This window comes from Schistocerca americana, chromosome 9, assembly GCF_021461395.2.
Source record: "Schistocerca americana isolate TAMUIC-IGC-003095 chromosome 9, iqSchAmer2.1, whole genome shotgun sequence".
Lineage (NCBI taxonomy): Eukaryota > Metazoa > Arthropoda > Insecta > Orthoptera > Acrididae > Schistocerca > Schistocerca americana.
The window spans coordinates 82091099-82117193 of record NC_060127.1 but is presented as its reverse complement, the minus strand read 5'-3'; the positions used below and the strand labels follow the sequence as shown (position 1 = coordinate 82117193).

The window sequence follows — 26095 nt, the reverse complement described above, 5'->3', positions numbered from 1 at the left end:
ATAAAATTTAGCTCGATGCGTGCACTCGTTCCTGAGAAAAAGGGTTTGGACAGACAGGCAGGCAGTCAAACAGACAGAAGGACAATAAAGTTTCTATAAAGTTCCATTTTTACTGATCAAAGTATGGAACCCTAAAATGACCTGAAATCAGTGGACGGGATTGCTAGTGAGTTCCAGAGTCGTACCGGCGGGCCAGTTAGCACGAAGACTGCACATAGGGCGTCGAGTAGAATAATTGAACAGGTCCTCATAAGCCACTTGTTTCTGTAGTTTGCTGAGCACTGCTTGAGGAGATATGAAGATTGATGTCACTGGGCAGTGGCTGACTGGGAATGAGTGGTGACTCACAGTATACCCTGTGGCAACCCAATGGAAGGGTTTGGGTTTGGGGATGTATGAACAATGTTGCATACCGTCACATGTAATCCCAGTAGTGAAGTATAGAAGAGACAGTTTTATGGTACAGGACTGTTTTTTATGGTTAAGGTGCTATCCTTTTATTGTGCTTAAGAAAACTGTAAATGCAGAAGGATGTTAATACTTTTTTCAACACTGTGTACTGCATGCAGTAGAGAAACAGTTAGGAGTTGTTGGTTGATTGTGTCAGCGTGACAGTGCTCCCTGTCAGAAAGCAGCATCTGTGAGACAGCTACTTGTGGGCAATAGCATTCCTGAAATGGACTGGCCTGCCCGGAGAACTTGACCCGAACCCAATGGAACACTGTTAAGATGAGTTTCAACACGGGCTTCCCAGCATACAAATCGCACTACCACCTGTCACTTCAGCTCTTGGGGATGAACAAAGTGCCATTCTTCCACACACATTCAGACACTTCGTCCAAAGTGTCATTGGCAGAATTCGAGTTAACAGAAAGGCAGAGGAGAATGTACCCCTTATTAATGTCCACTAATAGTTGTCCTGTAGTGTGTGTCGAACAAATTCCCGTGTGCTCTCATTCTGCCATTCTCCCTGACTTAACCACAACTAGCGTAACAACGCCTTTACCTATATAACAGGAATTCGGTGTTAACTTAGTCATTTGTCATTTTCGCTCTCCACCTCATCTTGCTTTTTTTTCTATCAGCTCCCTTTCTTTGTACTATTTATTACATTAACCTTCCTATTTATTATTTCTCTCACACTTTTAATGTCTTTTCACTTCTCGTTTTGAATCTTTTATCTCTGAACTGAAGCTGTTGCAGTGCTTTCCAGTCATTTTGAACTCCTGTTTGATACTTTTTCCTTTATGTTTTATCTTCTCTCACCCTCACAACATGTACATGTACGTCCTGTTGAACCTAGAGTCTGTGCGACCTGTTACCCGCACTTCTCCTTTCTAACTTTCCCTGACAAATTCCTCTTTCCTCAGTAAAGAAGGTACATATAGTTTGAAATGCTAGGGTTCACATTTCCTTCTTTAATGTATCTTTTAGCAGTACTAGGAATTGTGCCTTTGAGGATAACTATGGGTCAGTATTTGTGTCTGTAAATTTAATAACTTTTTCAGTTGAATTTTTTGTTTGATGCAGCATAACTTACTTCCTATGAGGAAATATTTCCAGTGAATATACCTTCATTCTTTTTCTTGTGTGTAAAAATGTTGTTGACGATGGAAAATTAAAAAGTATGACATGTATGTGCAAAGTGAGGAAATGGTGTAACTTTTATTTGGCTGTGTTGCAGGTTTCAGCACCAGTATGAGAACTGCCAGTACATCTGCAAGATATGCTATGGCAATGGGATGGAAGTTATTGTGACCCCCTGCCTCACATCTACATCGGACACATCGTGGTTTGGATTAGCAAAATACGCATGGTCTGGGTACGGCACTTTCATTAATCGCCTTGGTATCAAATCTCTCTCTCTCTCTCTCTCTCTCTCTCTCTCTCTCTCTCTCTCTCTCTCTCTCTCTCTCCAGTCCATCGCTGTATACAACAATACTCTTATAACAGAAGCTGTTGAGACTGGGTACTCAGGTACATGGTTTAAATATTTCTACCGTGGTGCATTTTTTAAAAAATGTATTAGTGTTGTTTTGTCACTCTATATATTATGTAATATCTTGTACAATCTCAGGTCACTCTCTGAGTACATTTCATTCTTTTATCATGGTAGATTCAGTAAATAGCAATGTATCATGAAAATAGTTGATTTTTTCCCGTAAATTAAATAAATTGTGCCTGCATCTAGTTAAGTATATTTCGGAGGTCAGGCACTTTGTTGACAGTTGTGCATAGAGCTGACAGGTGATGCTGTGTGTTGACAGGTATGTGATAGAATGCCCAAATTGTGGAGAGATCTACAGGAGCAGGCAGTTCTGGTATGGAAACAAGAATCCGGAGGATGCGGCAGTTCGCACAGAGATACGGCACGTGTGGCCTGGGGTGAGTTGCCTTTCCAGGTATTGCTGTGTAGGTTTCTGTGAGGGAGGAGAAAGATAGCAGGAGTAGATAAATTGTTTTGATGGCATTGAGTCGTCATTTCTGAGGAAAACTGACGGAGCCCACATTGGCAGGTAGTATAAGCCTGTGTAGCGATATGGGTGTTGCTCTGTTACAATATTAAGTGTTGTGTATACCCATATATCGTTCATTATAAATTGAAACTTGGGAGGTTACATGTTCTTTAATGCCCGATCGTAACACTACACACAGTCAGTCAACATTTGATGGTTCGCAGGCTGTCTGCACAGCAGAAGGTCATAGCAGAAGGTGCTAACTACATAGGCTGCAGGGCAAGTATCAAATAACACACCATAAATTCAGAAATGTATTTGAGTGTATTCTGACAACACTTCAACGAAAAAAATTACTGTTACATTAGACGCTCATACATGAGGGGCTGTTGCAAATTATTGATCGTTCATTATTGAACATGTGTGATCTTAATATTTTGTGATCTAGTAACAAAATGAACATTATAATTTCTGGACACACACACTGTAAAAATGTTTCAGTGCGAGGCACAGTTCAGTCTGGTAATTTTATTGAAGATTCTCAATATACCGTCACACATCTTGATTATGATTCATGATTGAGCACACATTACCACTGCACAAGATAGTACTTTTCAAGTATTATTGTTATTGATTTCACGTGCCAGCAAAACATAAAATTAGGAGAACCATCACAATGGTTCACTATTCAATCCAACACTCTCTCATTACAGACTAGGACTTCACGTGACAGACAGGAACATCGGCAACAAGGCCCAGCTTCAGTTACTGTGCCTCATACAGAAATTGCTGGCGACAGCATGCTGAATTAAATGTTCAAATGCTGAGCAAGGTGGAATGTCTGTACACTTGCAAGGTTGAAGGCAGATGAAACTCAGGACTGTGTATTCATAAATTGTGGCAGAGATTTCTAACTATGGATTCACCATCCAGAAATGCATTTATGCATTGAAAGTTATATGACCATTTACATCTCAACTTACCGGCAACTTTTAAAAAAATTTAGCTTCTCTTAAAGTACAGTTCGATACGAATCTAAGAGACTTACTAGTGGCCAACCCCTCCTGATTCATTAACGATTTTCTTAGGTGTGCCAACTGCTGTATGTCTTCCAAACAATTCCACATAAGATGTGTTACACGACCTGCTTCCTGTACAGGAGCAGCTATGACAGTTTTGAGGATGTAGAACAAAACCTGGAACCCACTCTAACAACTGTGTCAGAATCCTGCCGGGAAGTTTCCCTTAAACCAAATCCCTGAAAGCCACAAGGCAGCACCTATATCCTGGACCTGTCAGTGTTACACACACTTTAGTGCAAGAAGACCTGTCATAAAGTAGCAGCAGGACACGGCATGCTGAGAAAATTGGCAACAAAATGTGGAGAGCTTGTAACCTCCCCCTCACTTATCGACCTTAATGACAGTGAAAAATTAAACCACACGCACCTAATGGAAATTTGGGAAAAGCTATCTTCACCGAAGCTAATCTGTCGGTAAAGAGGGAGGAAAGGGTTACCTCTAAATGAAAGGAAATATGCAAATGAAATTGGTGGAAATTAATTTTGAAAAGGGGTAAAGTTAATAAGGAAAGTAAATGCGCGGTCATTACGTTAACATTTAACTGGCGTTATTTAGATATTTGAGATTTGGGGAAAATTACAGTCACCAGTCCTATGGACAACTACTATAATAACTAAAAAAGAAAGGTTATTGCACATATAATTAGCACTAAAAGCGTGGCAACTGAAGGTTGACACACATTGTGTGAAAACTGAATGTTTGTCAGAAGTAATAAATTTCAACACACTCTGACTTAATTTAGCAAAAGAATTAATAAAACTGGAAAATTGAAAGTTAATTTAGTGACTGAAATTAATAGTGAACTTTGTTTCTGAAGCACTACGAAATTCAATAAAATAAGGTTAGTCTTAGGCTACCTCAACAATCATTTCAAAAGCTACTTGAATCTATGCAATTTAGAAATAAGAGATTTAACTTTGAACTTGAATTAAATGATTCTGAACAATTAACAATAGTAAAATTTAGTACGTACCAAGCTGAGCTGCAGTCACAGGTAAGCTAAAATATGGTAACAAAACTCGCACTCTTAATTTGTGCTTGTGTAATCTAAATATTGTAGCCAGCTATGAATACCTTAACTGAACTTTGAAATTAAAGCAGTGAAATGGAATGATATTACTTTAATGCTGGCGTTTGAATTTCAAAGACACTCGGGTTTATTTCGGAAATGGAAGGGACCCTGCTTGGTAATGCAATTGGGGTATTTTGCTAATGGAATAGTTTGAAAAGCTGAGGTCTGCCATACAGTTCTAAAACTTTACGTGCTTTTAGTCTTCCTTGTTGGTTGAAGGTTTGAAGTCATCGGTCGAGGAGGTGGCGACAGTCACTCATTGTCGGCCATCGCTGTTGCAGAAGCTGGATGTTGGCGCGCCTTCTTCTCGACACGGTCACCAGGCAAAACGGGCTCTTGATGTGTGCCAGCTAACGCTTCCCGTCGACGACACCGTGTCAGAAACTATCATAGCAAGTCGAGCACAATTACATGCTGCCAAACCCCGAAAGCGCGGCAACTCGCAGGAGCATCACACAACATACCTGCTCCACCGCCCTACTGCAGCCAGACTCCGCTCTGCCCACGTTTCACGCGGCAGAGTTCACCCTACCAAAGATCCTAAACACTTTGGTTCTCCACACGACCTATCGATGTAATCGTTCGATAGCATAGTTTTCCCTAGGCCAGACCCAGCGTAAAAATACAAATAATATTTACAAAACAAACCAATAATACATCGACATAAATGCATAAATAGTAAAACAATTACAATATATAAAGACACAGAAATGTCATATCTTCAGGTAACAAAATAAGGAAAAAAATGTATAGTACAATAGAGGGAAATAGGAGGATATGCATTTCCGGCATTACAAGCTAGCCCAAGGAAGCTGAGAACAGCAGCCCAGACACTGTGCTTCTCCACAGCAGAATATGCCTACCCAATGTAGTCCGGTTCAAAACTTGACAAAAGATAAACTTAAAACTTAAATGAAACATGATTATTAATTACCGGTTTAGTGAAACCCTCAATAAACTATACAAAACAACCTGATTTGTGCACCCCAAAAGTCGCAAAGAGCCAGTCGTGAAATACTGAGCAGCTCACACATACCTTTTAATGATCACCACTCCCTGTAGAATTGGAAGACTAAAATCCTGGAAAAGGTTCCTGAAAAAAGAACTTTGCAAACATCCTAACAACTACCTCCACTAGAGGAGATGGTCAGCAGTGGGAACGTGAGATGGAAGCCTGAACCAACTCAGAATGGGTGTAGCCTGAATGAAGATAAACCTGACCAACAAAGACCTTGTAGATGAATATAGTGACGGAAGTGATTGTAGGGAATATCATGACATGGAAAATCACATGACCTGTGCTAACTGTCCCAGTAAATGTACCATTCGTGACTTAAATCAGGGGAAACAGTAAATTGCTGGACATAGTACCATTTTTGGTTGAAAAAACTTTGCTCTTTGGACATGAAAAACTGACTCTGCTCCTCTTCATAATTGACTTACATAAGTAGGGATTGTAAAGAGAGAGAGAGAGAGAGAGAGAGAGAGAGAGAGAGAGAGAGAGAGAGAGAGAGAGAGTGTGTGTGTTCACAATCTCATGCACAACACCTTGTGGCTTAAATGTCAATGCATTGTCAGGGGGGACTGATGACCTCAGAAGTTAAGTTCCATAGTGCTCAGAGCCATTTGAGCCATTTTTTGCATTTTCAAGGGAACAGACATGCACAGAAAGGGGGAGTGGCATATGTGGGGGATGCACGCACCGTGTTAGCAACGTTTACCATACTGACCTGTTTCTGTGGTGAGTGCCGCAGTGCAGTTTGCCCTGACTATATGTCTGTGTCGTCTGTTGATGTTTACGCGGTTGCTGTCAGAATAGCTCCGTTTACGTGGTTGCTGTCTGAATAATTCCTGAAGGAACCACCTGTGGGTGTTGTGATGAGGTATTGACTCCCCGCAACTGGTTTGCCTGAGGAAACGTCATGTTGGATCTGGGGAGAGATGAAAGTGATGTAAAAAATTCGTACCCAAGGGATCGGTTCTTGAATGACCATGACCAAAAAATGCCACAGGAATTTCTTGCCTAGGCCGAGGTCCACAGCCACTTCACACTTCTGAAAAAGTTGATGTGAGAATCGTTTGCGATACATTATCAGACAGTTGGTATTGTAAGCTCCATTGGTGGGTTTTCCATGGGAATGGCACTCACTTCCGAGCCAGTGTAGATCAGGAAGTATTGATCTGTTGAGTGGTCTAACTTGTACAAATATCTGGACACAACAGTTTGTGGAGATATGAAATAGAACGATCACATAGGCTCAGTTTTAGGTAAAGCAGATGGCACACTCATTGGTAGGACACTGGAAAAATACCACCAGTTTGCAAAGGAGTCTGCTAACAAGCCTGTCCTAGAATATTATTCATGTTTGTGAGCCCCATATAAATATGTCGAACTGAGGATATTGACTTTATACCGAGGAAGTTTGCACAAGGCATCACAAATTTGTTTACTCACAGCAGAGTGCCACTGAAATACCATAAACTGAATTCACAGATGCGTGAAGGTAGATGCCAATTAACAAGTGAAAGCACTCTTACAAAGTTTCAAGAAGCAGTATTAGGTGAGGAACCTAAGAATACACTTCCATAGAGAACTTAAGAATGATTCAGACTTATCACAGCACTTTCAGAGGTATTAGATGAGCAGTCATTCTTCTTGTGTTCTATATGTGAGTAGAACAGCAAGAAATCGTAATAAGTACTGCAGTGGAAATCACCCTCTGTCATGCACTGTTAGGTGGTTTGTAAAGTATGAATGTGGATGAAGAGTGACAAGCAAAACATAAGTATCAATGTAATCTGTCGTCTACCATTTAGGTGGATGAATTACAGTTGCATAGGACTCTTTCAGTGAACCTCAGTGTGGCATCTGCCTTTAATATACTTTTATGTTATTATCTCACCTTAAATTCTTCATATTCCATACACACAGTTATTTTGCAGTAAAGTCTCTTTCCGGGGATTTATTGGCAATCATGTAATCAAAAAGTAGTGGGTCCTGTTGTGCAGTATGATCGATTTGTTTAGAAAATGAACAGTACTAGCTGTATAGCTGTTTGGAGTTGGCCTGACCGTACTTCCATATCTAATATTTGCATCCATTAAAAAGGATGTACAGAGATCTATCTACTTGGATGTCCTCAGTCCAATCCCAAAGTTAATTCAATATACTATGAGCACATATTTTGTTCATTAGGAAAGTGTGCAAACTGCATCAAATGCCTTCCATCTCCCTTGCCCCCACCCCTCTTTAAATATCATTATACAACAGCAAGTGAATTACATTCCAATTTACCATGAACCCTGAGGTAAAGGTGATCACTGGCATGGAACACGGTGCAAATGTATCTGAGTAACAAAGGTGAAGGTATCTTTGATTTGTCATTGTGAAACGACATTTAAGAGGAGGAGGAACTGTACTACGACTCAGTCACAAACTAACTTCCAAATAATACAGGGTGATCAGTTCTTAACGTAACTGCCTGGTATGCATTTTTTTGCTTTACTGGTACCCAACTAGTGGTGGGGAGCATATTTCCCCTCCGCTGCAAGGTCTTTGTTTGTGTAGAATTGTTGGGATACTAACATGTTTCGTATGTGACATTTTAAGTTTCTAATTTTTAAGGTTTATGTAAATTATAGTAGTATAAAAAGCCCCCAAGTACAAGGGTCTTCCAGACAATGGTTCAAATGGCTCTGAGCACTATGGGACTCAACTGCTGAGGTCATTAGTCCCCTAGAACTTAGAACGAGTTAAACCTAACTAACCTAAGGACATCACAAACATCCATGCCCGAGGCAGGCTTCGAACCTGTGACCGTACGGTCCTGCGGTTCCAGACTGCAGCGCCTTTAACCGCACGGCCACTTCGGCCGGCGCTCTTCCAGACAGTAATGATCTACTTTTTCCCCTCAACTGTCAACAATTTTGCAAATGAAGAGCACAAAGTGTGAACGCTTTGAAGTTTCTCAAGTGTGTGACAAAATTTCCATTTCCTCCAATAACGTAGCTGCTTCAGTATTTCAAAATGGCATCTGTAAATGACATGCATTACAAGCAGCATGCCTTCGTTGAAACATTTGTGTGAAGTGTTTGGAGTATGAGCTGTTGACAAGAAGACGTTCGGTTAATGCACACAGACAGTGAAGCCACCACAAGACAGTTTGATGGAGTTCCACTGTTTGCAGTGAGTTGGGGAGACTGTTCGCAGCTGTCACACTTGACACAGTGCAGCATGCGGATATTTTCATTTGCAAGGATCGACACATTATGACTTAACAGTTGGCATTGCTGCTGTCAATCAGCAAAAGAAGTGTTGAAGCAATTAACCACACTCTGGGATAGTCAAAAGTGTGAGTGTCATGAAAAAGGGTTGATTAGCGCTATTCCACCCGTTCTACAGCCCTGACCTAGTTCCCTAGGACTTCCATTAAAGGATAGCATTTGTGAAAGAGATTTTGAGAAATACACAGTGGAGAAACAGCTTCGTGACCAGAGCAAGGACTGTGTCCGATATGGCATACATGCCTTTGGTTGTTGCCGAAGAAAGGCCATATGCCAGAATGAGATTAATGTGGGAAAATAGGGTGTGTAGATAAAATATCATTGGTTCATTGTGTGATTTTTATTAGATGGGATAAATAATTGTGAAAGAAAAAGAATGTGGAGTATTACTTTCTTGGTGACCCTCATCCGTGTGTGTGTGTGTGTGTGTGTGTGTGTGTGTGTGTGTGTGTGTGTGTGTGTGAGTGAGGGTATTGTGCACACAATTGAACTTACACAGAGGAATGAAGTGTCGATTGTCTTAGTGTGTAGTAACAGAAGTCTCATTGGCAGGGTACGGGTGGTAACCTCATCGGCACACAGAACGCCGCCCGCAAAGTCCTTGATGGTGTCAACTACATATCGGAAGCAGTGGCGAGTGTCGGGTCACCGCCTACACGGCTCCTCTCCTCCTGGGTCACAGACCAGATTGCTCCACGCTATTGGAAGCCTAACAATGAAATAAAGGTAAGCAGTTGTTGTTAATGTGGCCATCATTCACATGAGCCTCATACTTTCTGGAGCTTTGGTCGGATGGATTTCTTCTATGTGTTAATTATTGCAGGCTTCTCTGTACACTCCATAAGTGAACTGTCTAAGGCATTGCTGTGTAAGCCGCAACATCCTTTTGAAGGAACTTAAACAATTGCAAAAGCATAATGAATAACTTATATTCATCTAATATGAATAAAGAGTGTTTTACATAGCTCCATCAGTTTGGATAAGGAACATTGTTGTGGTTACAGATAAATCACTGCTGGTAGAACACAGGATTTGATACTGGGTCCTCTGCATTCTCAGTCGATGTTAATTATCTTCTCACTTGTTTTTGTATAGTTGCAAATAGTTCTCTTTGCTGATATTGCAAGTAACACAATGCAGTCCATTAACATAAGTAATTGTACATATACTGTTGGTTCAATTATTGGTTGATTTTCTGTAAATGACCTATCATTCAGAAACATTGAGTTTCATACAGTTCTTTACGAGATAGAATGGAATTTTTGGAATTCTGTGAATCACAGGATAGCATTGAGCAAAGTAACAATTAAAACAGAAGTTCCAAATTCCTGCATGTGCACATTGATAAACATGTTAAATAAAATAGCATATTGTAAAAGTATACTGCAACCAAGCAAATATGCTGCCTTTTGTTGTTGACTTCTGCAACCAAGAAAATATGCTGTCTTTTGTTGTTGACTTCAGTGATAAAAATTTCAAACATTTAATTTATGTACTGTATTGACAGTAATCTTTGTTGGACTGTAAATAAAATATTGGGAAACTGAAGAAAATTTATTAGAACCATTTTAGAACTACACTTTTGTATTACTTCTGGACATAATCATTATTCATATTTATTTGAGTATCTTAATTAATCATAAAGTACCATCTGAATGAAATTTGTCTGTTTGAGATGGCAGCCACCTTCTGGCAGCAGCTTGAAGTTTTTCATAAGATTCAAAATGTTGGGAGCAAAGCAACATTTCATGTGCTCGGCAAGTCTTGATGTTCAGTAGATCTTCAGAAATATCTGATATGACCTGATACAGAAGTTATTGCATTTTCTAGGCAATTTGTGGCCAAACATTGTTGTGCAAAAACACAACAGTGGTAGTCAAGAGATTGTGATCTGAATGACTTGCTTCCGTTTTCTAAATGTCTCACAGTAGGCTTCAGAATTCATTAGCCTGCCTTGTGCCACAAATGAGATTCCTTTAGCTTATCACCAAATGATAGCCATAACTTTCTGGCCTGAGGGAGTTTGGAATTCTTTTTGGTTTGTTTGAGCAGGGTGGTATGAATGCTGTTGGTTGAGTTTTTTGGTTATCAAAAAGAAGTTTTGGAACTCAACAAGCACCAAAATTCTGGTACTCCAATTATTTAGGTGCAGTCTCATTCAAAACACACAAATCTGAGGAAAGTTGTCCAGTGGATGAAATATAATGAAATACAGATTTTCATGATTTTTTTTTTAATTTTATTTATTTTTTTTTTTTTTTTTTATTTTATTAGTTGCTGTCTAGAGATGAAAGACAATTTCTGTAATAATGAAAACAGTGCCATTGATGCACAACATCTTCACTCTCCAAACACACCACAAATTTTCCAAGAAATGTCAACATCTAATTTTCACCATTTTTTGTTTTCCCTGTAAAGCAATAATGCAGAAGAGATTTTACATTTGCAGCTATCTGACAACAGAAAACTTAGTTTGTTAGGTGGCTGAGAGCGAGCATCTCATAAAACTAAATGTATGAAATGTGAACTCTTCAGAACTGCAATATTAAGAACAATAAACCATGACTGAATTTTTAAAAAAAGCACTATAGTGAAATTTGTGACTACATATATACCACTGTGTTCTGAAAAACTAATGTGAATGACTTTTCTTCCATAATGGGGTGTGTGAAAACTGTATGTGATCAACAAAACGTAATATCTTTTCCTTCAACTTTATTTACTGAAGTAAAAATATTGTAAGTACTGATTTTGGCTGTAATGTGCTTCACCATATGGTGCCTTTGTTTGATTAAATAGAGATCTGTGCTAAAGCACATCTGGATGTACACAGAATGAATAGAAACTCTTTTGAATTTTAAACTTTACATCCATGAATATTACGAGATATGTCTAATAACTTACCTTGGTTTATGGATCCTCCTAAAGCCTATAGTGTATGCCTTTTTGATTTGTAATTATTATGTAATTAAAAAAAAGAAAAAAGTCATGTTATATCTTTTCGCAAACAAGGGAGGGATTTATAGAAACAGTTATTGTATTTGTCTTGTATTTCAATTCCAGAACTTGTTGGGTTAATAGAAACAATCAGTAAAGATGAGAGATAATAGAAGTAAGCACAAATTGCAAAACAGCCCAAAATTTGTTCAAAACATATTTAGAAAGTTTGCTTGTCCATTTAGTGAAGGGTGAATTCACTAAGATCATCACTGAAACTAATTTTGTCTTTTGAATGAGAAGAGCACTTTGAAGCATCAACACATGGAAGGAATGTCCTGATAACACCTTCTTTACTATTAAAAAGACCTTCATCAGTTAGTGAAAAGTTTTAGTATTAAGATAAGTTGTATAAATAGGCCAGCATAACTGTTATCTTAAAGTTCTATGACTTTTAAATGTATCTTCTATATATCTCCGGTTTGATTTTCCATAAAGTAGCAACTGAAAAATCGCAATGCTGTAGAGAAAGTTGGTTTTTTTAGAGCTGCCTGGAAAATAAGCAAGCTCTTCAAAAGTAGTAGGTAAAATGAGATCTTAATTGCTGTCTTGAATAGAATAGTCAGAATCTTCATCTGTAGATGATTGATGGGCAGATCTCTCTCTCCCTCTCCCCCCCCCCCTTCTCTCCCCCCCCTCTCCCCCCCTCTCCCTCCCCCCCCTTCTCTCCCCCCCTCTCCCCCCCCCCCCCTCTCTCTCTCTCTCTCTCTCTCTCTCTCTCTCTCTCTCTCTCTCTCTCTCTCTCTCTCTCTGTCTTTTTGAAGCACTCAATTTACGGTTATTGGTAATGGCATTGCTAATGCTCGTAACAGATGTGCTATTATTCTGCTCTGGACCCACCACCATGGCAAAATCTTTGACAGAAACACTCTTCGCAGGCTCATCTGCAATGTTCACTTTCTATCTCTGACTTTGATTGTCTGAAGCCTTTCAGAGAAGATTCCTGACAAAAACATGAAATGGACATTGTTGTAAGCATATTTTTGGACAACATCTGTGATAAGTGAGTAGCCAGGTTGACTCCAACTGGGTATGTTTATCCATGTATACCTCTCAAAATGGTAGAGCTACAGATTTAAGCCATTGTGTGAAATAGTAGCTGGCAAAACAAGCACTATTAACCTTTTGTTAGTCACTTGCACCTCAGATATGCAAGCCTAAAAACTTTTTATGGTTCTCCTATTTCATTATGTCACAGTCCAGTCTGTCATTAGTTCATGGGTTTACAAAGATCCCTGCTCGTAATTCCTTCTTACTGGTAAAAGCTGTTAAAGCAACTCATAGGTACAGTGTAATTATGAATGGGAGGAAAAGGGATGCAACAAACAGAAGGTTGGTCAGATTGTACCCTGAGTCATCGGAGTCTACCTCTTGCCAACAGTCACAAGTTTTGGGATTCCTATGCTGTGTAAGAGAACAATATGTGACGATATGCTGTCACAGCAGACATCACTTATGTTGAGGCTTCAATAGAGTTCATAACTCTTTTAACAGTGCTTGCATCCTCATATAGTAATAAATTTGCCTTTACCTGGATCATTGCCCACTGATTACTGAGTCACTGATGATCAAGTGATTCTTTTGCCAAGATTTAAGAGTTGATGAATCACTAGGATATTCCAAGACAGCGAAAAGACAACATTCCAAATCTTCTTTTTTTTTCTTCTTCTTCTCCTCCTCCTCCTCTCCTCAAAACGGTTTGTCCCCCTCTCTTCCTCATCTGTTCACACTTTTTGTGATACAGGATACTGTAGTGAATGTTATATTTCTTTGCTGTTTTGTGAGGTCTGGGGCCATCTTCTATATTTGGCAATACTTTTCTTAGGTCTCAGCAGAAATACTTTGTTGGGCTTGAGACATTTTTTGCACTATGTACGATTGAACCTATAAATTTGAATAAGTGAATTGTGGGGGGGAATCAAAACAACAAAAATCTTTTTTTGTATTTATTCCATACATTATAAAAACATGATATAACCTCAGGAAAAATTGTTACACAAAAATAAAAAAAAAAATTATGAAAGTTTGAATTTTGTGTGTCTTCCTACATCTTCAGTGGAAGTACATCTTCCGTGGAAGAAATAGAGTATTGTAACTGTATGAGTTAATGTAGTCTACTACTTACATCTATAGTTTTGGAGTCAACAAAAGCTGTAGAGATACAAAACAAAACAGGTTGACAAAAGCATACTACAAAATTACCTCAATAGCATTAGTTTTACCCTTTGTCAGATACCAGCAAATATATTCTAAAGTTTTGCTTTTATTTACTCCATTTTGAAGCTTTTTGAACTTGTTTAGTTGCCCTGCTGGTGGCTATATCAAGGCATGCTAACTGATGTCAATGTGGCTCTTCCCTATTTTTATTTTCTTGTGTGTCTGTATTCTCTGAATTTCAGTAAGATATTCTTACCTGTGTGTGCCACCAGGACTGCAGCAACTGCCACACATTTTTCGAGATGGGCGATACCAAGCACCACTGCAGGGCGTGTGGTGAGGGTGTGTGTGAGAACTGCTCAAGTCATCAGATGGAGGTTCCAGAGCGGGGCTGGCATTACCCTGTCCGGGTGTGCGATGAGTGCTACAATAAACGTATGTAAACATCTGCAAAGTGCAGCTCCTCACTGTGCCTTGTGTAGTGAATCCAGGTTGTTACATGTTCGATGTTTAGGGCAGTTGAAACTGACTAATCTATTAAATAGTCCTGCAATACAGACATAACTTTTAAACATTATGTATCTACTGTCACTTCAACCATTCTTCTCTATTTTCTGTTGCCCTCGTTACTTCTTGTTAATTTTGACACTGTGTTGCCTACAGTAAATCGTATTTCGTTTTCTATCCATTTTCTTTTCTCAAATTTTTACTTAGACTGTATTTGCTAAAACTTATTGCACCTAAATAAATGTTCAGAATTTCATTTGCCTTTTCTGAATAGTTACTACAATTTTTTCAGTCATTGGTTTCGTTCAAACAATTTTCATTGCAGTTTCTTTCTGCCTTTTCCAAAGCTACATTTCCATCACTTCTATGCACTTCCTCTTTGTCTTCTATAGTGTCCAGTTTTTACAGCCATACACAAGCACTTTCAAAATAAATGTTTTGACGAAAATTGTCCGTGCTCTCTTATTCTGTGCTGACTGCCTTCCTTGATTGGAAGCACATTTCACTGTTGGAATTCATTTATCTTACTTCCACACTCCCATCTCTTTGTCTGCTTTAGTTAAGCTAACTAAATAACAAAATGTATCAATCTTTTCTATTTTACTTCTTTCTATTTTTATGTTAGGTGTCTATCATGCATTTGGATTTTTAAAATATTAATCTTAAGTTAATTCTTTTTTCAGAGTGGGTAAAGGATGTGTACAGATACAAAACTCCAAAATTAAAGTAAAATGATCATCAAAGCTTGACAAAAACTTTGGTCTGTAAATTGGAAGTGGAAACTCATATTCACCAACCTGTCAGTACTTCAAAATCTGTAGTAAGCTATTTGTCTGCTACCACTAACAAGGGGAGGGCACAAGATGGGTCTCACTGATTAGGCCCAAACTGTGAGAGTAGAAGCAGGCAGACGACCCTTAAACTACCTAGAGTGTCTCACCTTAGTGGGACATCGGACAAAGTAAAGATTTTAGAGCAGAGTGTGACAGAGTTTTGGACGGTGGTGGTGAAGTAGGTGGCGTGGGTCAAGCACACGGACTGGTAATTCGGTGACTCTGGTTTGATTCTTGCTGCTACCCCCCCCCCCCCCCTTTGCAATGTTAACCTATTAATTATAAAATTTAAACAGTTCAGTTTATATACATGAAATTAATATCTGCATATACATGATTACTCTGCAAATAACACTAAAGTGCCTGGCAGGTGGTTCTTTGAACCACCTTCAGACTATTTGTCTATTGATTCATCCTAATAGTGCATGGGAAAAATGGACACGGAAATCTTTCTGTACAAGCCCTTGATTTCTGGTATTTTATTGATGGCCATTCTTCGTTACATTGGTTGGTGACAATAGGCTATCTTCGCCTGCAGAGAAGAATGTTGCTGATTGAATTTTCTTGAAAACATCTCTCAGTGAAAAATGCCTTTGTTTTAATGATTGCCACCCCACTGTAATTACTGTATCCTTGACACTCTCCCCTCTATTTCACAATAATACAAAATAGACTGCCCTGCTTCGGATTTTTTTTATGTCCTCCTTCAATCCTATCCACTATGGATCCCATAGCGCACACCAATATTCTTAGAAGAGGACGGACAAATGTAGTGTGGGCAGTGTTTTTAGCAGACCTGTTGCATCTTCTAAGCGGTCTGCCAATAAAATGCAGTCTTCCTGGTTGCCTTTCCATACAACATTATTTATTTGATCATTCCGGTGTATGTTTATATTTAAAAAGGAATTGTTTTAAATGATTCATTTGTGATGTAATTTCAAAATTTTTCTGGCATTTTGTAACGGTCTCTACAGCTGTGAACAGAGTCTTGTTATGTGTCTGCGGTGATTTTTCCTTAAAAGTTTATTAGTTTATTGAAAAACTTAAACCTGACAAGAATTTTCTGCCATTGAAATAATTGCCAAAAACAACAAAATTTGGTGAATATTTAAAAAAAAATAAAAAGTGCTTTTAATTATTCTTTATCAATTTACAAAGAAAAAGCCAAGATCACTGACAAACCTCCTGTGTCTGTAGAACAGTAGCTATGGCTCAAGCAATTTCAGTGCAGGTTATTGAGATTATGAATGAAGATTTCAGTAAATGATGAAGATTTGATGTACACCGAACATGACGAACAAAATCCTTATGAAGGGGTATTTGGTTTTTGTCTCTCTCTCTCTCTCTCTCTCTCTCTCTCTCTCTCTCGCCCACACTTAATTTTACTGAATGCCATCCTATTTTATTTGTAACAGGTTCCTTCTTCACCTACATACTTGGACAACAGCAATTACAATCCTAATGAATATTCCTCCCATAATTTTATGTCTTTGGCTGATAAGGAGAAAGTCATCAGTTTTGCTGATGATCATCCAAAATTGAAGTTCCCATCATTAAAAGCACAATTACCAATCTTGAAGGAAAAAAAAGAGTATTATCTTCAAATTTGGAGGAAAGAAATGGAACAAAGTTACACTAGAAAAGACAAAATTGCCTTCATCAGTTCTGAAACATGGAAAAAATTTCAGGGTGCAAGAGACTCTTATGAACAAGTGATGACAAGAATATAACAACTGTGGGAAATGGCAGTGGTGTTCCCATAATTGTAAGGAAAATTTTAGTTTATTACTAGTGATACCTTGGTAAAGAGCTTCAAACATAAATGCAACAGTGAAAAATCACTACATTCGCCTTTCAGAAATGATGTCGTAACTTTGTAAGAAACAGCGTAAACAGCAAAGAAGTTTTATATGCAGATGACACACAATACCAAACTTCAGCCTTGATCACATAATTAACACTGACCAGACTGATGCCAGTATGAATCAGTGTATAACAGGACACTGGAGTAGTGAAAAAACTCAAACGCTTCTAAATCACACACACTTATACAGTCCTGCACAGTTTAACACTTCAGGGAAACTGTTACACCATGTATTTTTATGTATGGAAGAGCCTGCCGACAAACTTGGTCCTTGAGCTACTAGTGCTATCGAGAAATGAGAAGAATATAAGATTGTTGTTGTTACTTCCTCCAAGTCAGGAAAACTAACAAAAGAACTTTATGCTAAATTCTTGGAGAAACTTTCAGTTCTTTCTATTGATGGATTTGTGGGGAGACAACGCAGACTTGACACTGTATGATGAGACATTCATCAGGGAGAGAGTTGAAGTAATGTATACTATGAAGATCATTCCACCCAAATGTACTACCCTTGCTCAGCCAGGTGATGTACATGTCTATTGCCAAGTAAAAAATCTATTTAAAAGACTTCATAATGCTCCTGAATTGCTATAACAACATTGAGAATTGTTGTCGAGAGAATATGCAATTAAAATACATTTTATCAAGCAGCATTAATTCGGTGCTCCTTGTTTTCACCCCAGTGAGTCGGTATGCTTGGTATACACCAAATCTGACAGAGGAAAGACATTAATTTAAAAACTTGAATAAAGTATGCGTTCCACCAAAGCATATATTGGAAAAATGCTCTTGTTTAAAAATACTTACATAAAATGTGTGTGGTGTGAACAGTATTTATGTTTTAAATGTTTCCTTGATGACAGTAAACCAAAAAAATGTAAGGTGCTTTCTAATAATAAATAAAAATCAGGTGATTAATTGCTACAATTTTCAGAATTTTTTCTTGCATTCAAAACTCCACCCAGTTACGAAAATTAGCAATTTGAATTTATTAAATTATAGTAATCTGAGCTAAATTGAATATTAATTATTCTGTATATAAATTGAAATGTTTAAAAAATTTTAAATTTTATAATTAATAATTTAACATTAAAAAAGAGGGAAGAAGAAGAAGAAGAAACAGTAGTAGCGAGAGTAGAATCGGAGCTGGTGGGCTGCTAGATAGTGCACTCAAGGCCAACACAATGTATTTTGTAGACCCCAGATGTTCTGATATCTGCGTCGTCTTTAACTGCTGTATTTTTTATGGAGGTCTGAAGACTGCTTTAGCACAGTGTGCTCTAGATTGCTTTTGTAGTGGGTCACACTAATGGCTTCAAGGACTATGTAGTGAAAGAACTCATAAAAAAATAAAAATCCCTGACCACACCCTTAATAAAGATGGTGGCCTGCAGATCTGTTTGGCACGGGATCCAGTGATCGCGAGCCTGGTGTCCATGCATCAAACAAGGAACCCAGTGTGTGCCCATATATGGTAATACCCTGAGCACCAGTGATGTCACAGCCGGCATCTAGTGTATATAAGGGTATACCAGCAGCCCAGCAGCAGTCATTCCACTTCACAATGGCTAAGGAGTGTTTAGACAAAACCTCGTGGGCTTTTAAATCACTCAATATGGCTGGAAATTTGAGAACGTTTCATTCAATGTTAACTATAGCCTTAATTTTGCTTTTTATTTTATCCAGTTATTTGTTTAGAGATGGAGTGAATGGCATCTTATAATTTCTGACTATGTTCCAGAGGGTTCTGAGAGTATTCATGAGGAAAATTATTTATTAAACCCAACTGAAACAATAGTTTTAGTGTCATGGTTTCTCATTCCTTCCAATATTTTCAAAAGTGTTTGAAAAATTGGCCTATAGTATAATACAGGCTCATTTAGGTCAGCAAAATTTGTTAACTGCTTCTCATTTTAGCCTTTGCAATAGGCTCTCCACAGAGAAAGCAGTGAAAGATATCACAAATGAAATTCTAGCAAAGCAAAACAAAAAAAAGGATCCTGAAGGTATATTCTGTGAGCTTGCCGAAGCCTTTGAGTGGGTGGATCACAAAATTTGAGTCGATGAACTGAAGTGTTACAGCATTAATGGCTGGCACCCTTCTTGTGCAGATAGAACCTTACCTTCGTAACAGAAATTAGAGGATCTTATTAACAGTGTCTCGGACATGAAACTAACTGCACAATGGGGAAAATAATATGTGGAGTGTCACAGGGATGAGTATTGCACCTACTTTAGTTTTTAATCTAAATACATAATTTTTCAATCACTTTAAAGGGTAGTTCAAAAATTGTAATGTGAGCTAATGACAAAAGCATACTACCCAATGTTGCAAGCATGCCTTAGCAGCCAATGTATTGTATTTACCCAGTTATAAGATGCCAATTTTTTCCTTAGATTCACCATTCAGAGAATACGTGGTCATCTTATGTTTGCATATGAAACTATTGCTGCAGAGGTTGAGTTTCTTACATTGTGTAATAGATTAATTAGGAGTCATTGTACATTTACAGGTGAAGCTTTCCCAATTAATGCCACTTGCAGATTTATTTTGAAGAGTTTAGAAGAGTTGGAGGGGCTAACGATGACACCAGCTTGGCTGAAAAATTTCATCACGTTGCCAACCGTGGGAATGTATACTGTGTACATTTTATTAACTTCAACCATGTTTAAACTGCAGTTTGCACTCAGATTTCACTTGACTGCAACATTAGGCAATTGGGCAAACACCCAACATTGGTATACATTTCTACAGGAAAAGGTAAAAGTCAAGATAGGGGCCAGTAGCATACTTATTGTTTCATGGAGCAATGTTGTCAGTGCTTGCCATGAGGTATGTTGGGAACAGGGGTGGGGAGGGCTGTGTCAGCTGCTGGTTCCACACAGCCAATGATGGAGCAGTGGCAGATTGCATGTTGTGATGCAAGAGATGAAAGAATACCATCACATTCTCACATCTGTATATTTGTGAAATCTGTGTGTTCAGAAATAAAGGAAAAACACCTGTGTTCTCAAGTCCTATCATAACCAGAGCCTTGGAAATTACGACGTATTTGGAAGAAACACCCAAATATCTACATCTCTACCTATACTCGGCAATCCACTGTGGAGTGGTCCCATTGTACCATTTATTAGGGTTTTTCCCCATTCCATTCATGTGTGGAGCATGGGAAGAATGAATGTTTAAATGCCTCTTTGTGTGCTGTAACTAATCTGATCTTGTCCTCACAGTCCCTACGTGAGCAACACATAGGGGGTTATAGTACATTTCCAGAGTCATGAGTTAAGCCAGTTCTTGAAATTTTGTAAGTAGGCTTTCTTGGAGTAGTTTACATTGATCTTCAAGAGTCCACCAGTTCAGTTCTCACCATCTCTCCTACAGGTCAAACAAACCCGTGACCATTCATGCGCCTTTCTCTGTATATGTTCAATATCCCCTGTTAGTTTTAATTTTTGTGGATCCCACACACTTGTGCAATATTCTAGAGTCATGTGAGTGATTTGTAAGCAATCTCCTGTGTAGACTGATTGCATTTCCCCTGTATTCAACCAATAAATTGAAGTTTGCCACCTGCTTTACCCACAACTTAGCATATGTGATAATTCCGACTTCATATCCCCCCTCCCCCATGAACCATGGACCTTGCCGTTGGCGGGGAGGCTTGCATGCCTCAACCATACAGATAGCCGTACCGTAGGTGCAACCACAACGGAGGGGTATCTGTTGAGAGGCCAGACAAACGTGTGGTTCCTGAAGAGGGGCAGCAGCCTTTTCAGTAGTTGCAGGGGCAGCAGTCTGAATGATTGAATGACCCGGCCTTGTAACACTAACCAAAACGGCCTTGCTGTGCTGGTACTGCGAACGGCTGAAAGCAAGAGGAAACTACAGCCATAATTTTTCCCGAGGGCATGCAGCTTTACTGTATGATTAAATGATGAGGGCGTCCTCTTGGGTAAAATATTCTGGAGGTAAAATAGTCCCCCATTCGGATCTCCGGGTGGGGACTACTCAAGAGGACATCGTTATCAGGAGAAAGAAAACTGGCATTCTACGGATCGGAGTGTGGAATGTCAGATCCCTTAATCGGGCAGGTAGGTTAGAAAATTTAAAAAGGGAAATGGATAGGATAAAGTTATATATAGTGGGAATTAGTGAAGTTCGGTGGCAGGAGGAACAAGACTTTTGGTCAGGTGAATACAGGGTTATAAATACAAAATCAAATAGGGGTAATGGAGGAGTAGGTTTAATAATGAATAAAAAAAATACGAGTGCGGGTACTATGCTACAAACAGCATAGTGAACGCATTATTGTGGCCAACCAGACGTACGGAGTTTCAGAGAGAGCATAAGGGAACAATTGACAGGAATGGGGGAAAGAAATACATTAGAAGAAGAATGGCTAGCTTTAAGGAATGAAATAGTGAAGGCAGCAGAGGATCAAGTAGGTAAAAAGACAAGGGCTAGTAGAAATCCTTGGGTAAGAGAAGAGATGCTGAATTTGATTGATGCAAGGAGAAAATACAAAAATGCAGTAAGTGAAGCAGGCAAAAAGGAATATAAACATCTCAAAAATGAGATTGACAGGAAGTGCAAAATGGCTAAGCAGGAATGGCTAGAGGACAAATCTAAGGATGTAGAGGCTTATCTCACGAGGGGTAAGATAGATACTGCCTACAGGAAAATTAAAGTGACCTTTGGAGAAAAGAGAACCACTTGCATGAATACCAAGAGCTCAGATGGAAACCCAGTTGAAGGAGTATATAGAGGGTCTATACAGGGGCGATGTTCTTGAGGACAATATTATGGAAATGGAAGAGGAGGTAGATGAAGAAGAAATGGAAGATATGATACTGTGTGAAGAGTTTGACAGAGCACTGAAAGACCTAAGTCAAAACAAGGCCCGGGAGTAGACAACATTCCATTAGAACTACTGACAGCCTTGGGAGAGCCAGTCCTGACAAAACTCTACCATCTGGTGAGCAAGATGTATGAGACAGGCGAAATACCCTCAGACTTCAAGAAGAATATAATAATTCGAATCCCAAAGAAAGCAGGTGTTGACAGATGTTAAAATTACTGAACTATCAGTTTAATAAGTCACAGCTGCAAAATACTAATGCGAATTCTTTACAGACGAATGGAAAAACTGGTAGAAGCCAACCTCGGGGAAGATCAGTTTGGATTCCATAGAAATGTTGGAACACGTGAGGCAATACTGACCCTATGACTTATTTTAGAAGAAAGATTAAGGAAAGGCAAACCTACGTTTCTAGCATTTGTAGACTTGGAGAAAGTTTTTACAGTGTTGACTGGAATACTCTCTTTCAAATACTGAAGGTGGCAGGGGTAAAATACAGGGAACGAAAGTCTATTTACAATTTGTACAGAAACCAGATGGCAGTTATAAGAGTCGAGGGGCATGAGAGGAAAGCAGTGGTTGGGAAGGGAGTGAGACAGGGTTGTAGCCTCTCCCCGATGTTATTCAATCTGTATGTTGAGCAAGCAGTAAAGGAAACAAAAGAAACGTTCGGAGTAAGTATTAAAATCCATGGAGAAGAAATAAAAACTTTGAGGTTCGCCGATGACATTGTAATTCTGTCAGAGACAGCAAAGGACTTGGAAGAGCAGTTGAACGGATTGGACAGTGTCTTGAAAGGGGGATATAAGATAAACATCAACAAAAGCAAAACGAGGATAATGGAATGTAATCGAATTAAGTCGGGTTATGCTGAGGGAATTAGATTAGGAAATGAGACACTTAAAGTAGTAAAGGAGTTTTGCTATTTGGGGAGCAAAATAACTGATGATGGTCGAAGTGGAGAGGATATAAAATGTAGACTGGCAACGACAGGGAAATCGTTTCTGAAGAAGAGAAATTTGTTAACATCGAGTATAGATTTAAGTGTCAGGAAGTAGTTTCTGAAAGTATTTGTATGGAGTGTAGCCATGTATGGAAGTGACACATGGACGATAAATAGTTTAGACAAGAAGAGAACAGAAGCTTTCAAAATGTGGTGCTACAGAAGAATGCTGAAGATTAGATGGGTAGATCACATAACTAATGAGGAGGTATTGAATAGGATTGGGGAGAAGAGATGTATGTGGCACAACTTGACTAGAAGAAGTGATCAGTTGGTAGGACATGTTCTGAGGCATCAAGGGATCACCAATTTAGTACTGGAAGGCAGCGTGGAGGGTAAAAATCGTAGAGGGAGACCAAGAGATGGATACACGAAGCAGATTCGGAAGGATGTAGGCTGCGGTAGGTACTGGGAGATGAAGAAGCTTGCACAGGATAGAGTAGCTGGAGAGCTGCATCAAACCAGTCTCAGGGCTGAAGACAACAACAACAACAACAACAACAACAACATCCCTACAAAGCGTTACACCTAGGTATTTGTATGAATTGGTGATACCACCTGTGACTCATTGATATTATAGTCACATGATACTGCATTTTTGCATTTTGTGAAGTGCACAATTTTCTGAACATTTAAAGCAAGTTACCAATAGCTACACCACTTTGAAATATTATCAAAATCTGACTGAATATTTATGTAGCTTCTTTCGGACAGTGCTTCGTAATCAATAACTGCATCACCTGCAAATAGCCTGAGGCTGTTGTGTATATTGTCCTCAAAAATCATTAATACACAACATGAACAGCAAGGGACCCAACATACCTCCATGGGGCACATCGGAAATTACCTCTACATTTGATGACAACTCTCCATCCACAGTAACCTGCTGCATCCTCCCTACCAAAAAATCCTTAGTAAAGTCACTAATTTTCTTTATAGTCCCTACTACTGCACTTTTGACAATTAGTGTAGCTCTGCTACTGAATAAATGGTTTTCAGAAATACACTATCTGACTGCCTTGATCCACGTCTTTGATTATGTCATGTGAGAAAAGTGTGAGTTGGGTCTTGTATGATTGATGTTTTCGGAAACTGTGCTGGTTGGCATTCTGTTTTTTTGTTCGAGGGATCTATGGTAGATCATAGTTGGAGGAGGGGCGAACCAGCCACAAATTCAGTATGGAGTCTGATAAGTATTCCATCGGGCCGCAGCAAATTGTTCAGTTTCAATGATTTCAACTGTTTCTCAACACTAATGACACTAACACTTATTTCACTTGTGTTTTCAGTGGTCCGGGGATTAAATTGGGGCAATTCTCGTGGGTTTTGATTTGTTAAAGAACATTTGACAAGAATTTCAGCTTTTAGTTTGCTACCCTCAGTTTCAGTTCATGCCTCATTCGCAAGTGACTGGGCCATAACTTCGGTTCCACCAACAGCTTGTACACATGATAAGAATTTCTTTGAGACACTATTCTGCTACAGCTGTCATTGAAGACTTCACACATTGCTCTTTTGACAGCCAATTGTGTTTCAGCATCACCCTAACTATATTAGTATACTTTGTTTTATAAATATTATGCAGCAGTCTCTGGCCCCTTAGATGTTTCTTTACAGTGACTGTATGCCATGTTGAAATGATGATTAAATAAGACCCTACACTGTGGTCAGGCGTTGATATACATCAACCAGGACAGTTGAAAATGTGTGCACCGACCGGGACTCGAACTCAGAATCTCCTGCTTACATGGCAGATGCTCTATCCATCTGAGCCACCAAGGGCACAGAGGATAGTGTGACTGCAGGGACTTATACCTTGCACGCTCCCTGTGAGACCCACATTCACAACTTAATGTCCACACACTACATTCGTAGTGCTCCTACCCATTACACTCATTACTCATGGCAGACAATCTTACTGAGTCCTGTAAGAGTTCGGGCAATACGTGTGCATCAACACAGAAGAAGGACGTCAATGTCCGGTTAGTCTTAACCATATGAAGATGGTATCTGTTCTTTCGGACATGTCCAAAAGAACAGATACCATCTTCAAATATGTTCGGCATGTTGCTCCCCCCCCCCCCCTTCCCTCCCCCAATAGGAACTGTTCTACTGAGTACATATCTATCTAGAGCATGGTCAACTATTCTTTCAAACTTGATCCGTAGTTCCTAAACATGCTCCTCTGCTGTGCTGAAAGTTTCAGGTTTCTCTCTCAGATATGATATTACTGCTTTTTTATATACTTTACTGAACATACATACCTGTATACATGTTTTAGTTGTCCTATGTACTTTGGTAATCTTTGTTGTCACAACTGCATGGTGGTCACTGATACCAGTTTTGATGCGGACATCCTAGAAGAAGTCGGGTCTATTTATTGTCAAGAGGTCCAGTCTATTTCCATTGTGAGAAGAGTTCCACACTATCTGTTCTAAGTAGTTTTCAGAGAAAGTTTCAGTAATTTCTCAATCTCCATCGATGATTACAGTATGATTTGGGAGCTTATTTGTAAGTGAATTGAAGTTTTCTCTAAAATTTTTGGTTCCATCAGGAGAGGAATCTGGGGGTATTAGGATGGTCCAATTACCATTTTATGCCCACCCCTGATTCTGAGACTTGCCCAAAGAATCTTACATGCCGCTTCAGTTTCTATCTTGGTGGATTGAAGTTTCCTGTCTCTGCAATAAATACTTCCCTTCCTTTCCCGTTAGCCTTTCCCTTCGATATACACTTACATTTTCCCTAAAAATCTCGATGCTGTCAATTTCAGGTTTCAGCTAGCTTTCTGAATCTAGTAGTGTGTGAGCTTCATTGCATTTCAGGAATGCTTCAAACTCTGGCAATCTGTTGTGAATGGTTCAGCTGTTAACTACTAGGATTTTACTACTCTCACCTGTGGTGGGCAATCCCTTGTATCTTACACTAATATTTCTGAGTGTCCTACAGCTGTTGTTACCTGGACTGGATGGAGATTCGCC

At 39.1% G+C, this 26095-nt stretch overlaps 1 protein-coding gene across 1 annotated transcript in view; it reads left to right on the top strand.

Moving 5' to 3' along the window:
* Nucleotides 1–26095, top strand: part of LOC124550869 (zinc finger FYVE domain-containing protein 1-like) — a 102050-nt gene that overhangs the window by 49802 nt on the left and 26153 nt on the right. The window contains exons 6-9 of the mRNA XM_047125616.1: nt 1685–1822; nt 2268–2385; nt 9447–9620; nt 14321–14483. Coding sequence (XP_046981572.1) covers nt 1685–1822; nt 2268–2385; nt 9447–9620; nt 14321–14483 — 593 coding nt within the window. The remainder of the gene's footprint in view (nt 1–1684; nt 1823–2267; nt 2386–9446; nt 9621–14320; nt 14484–26095) is intronic.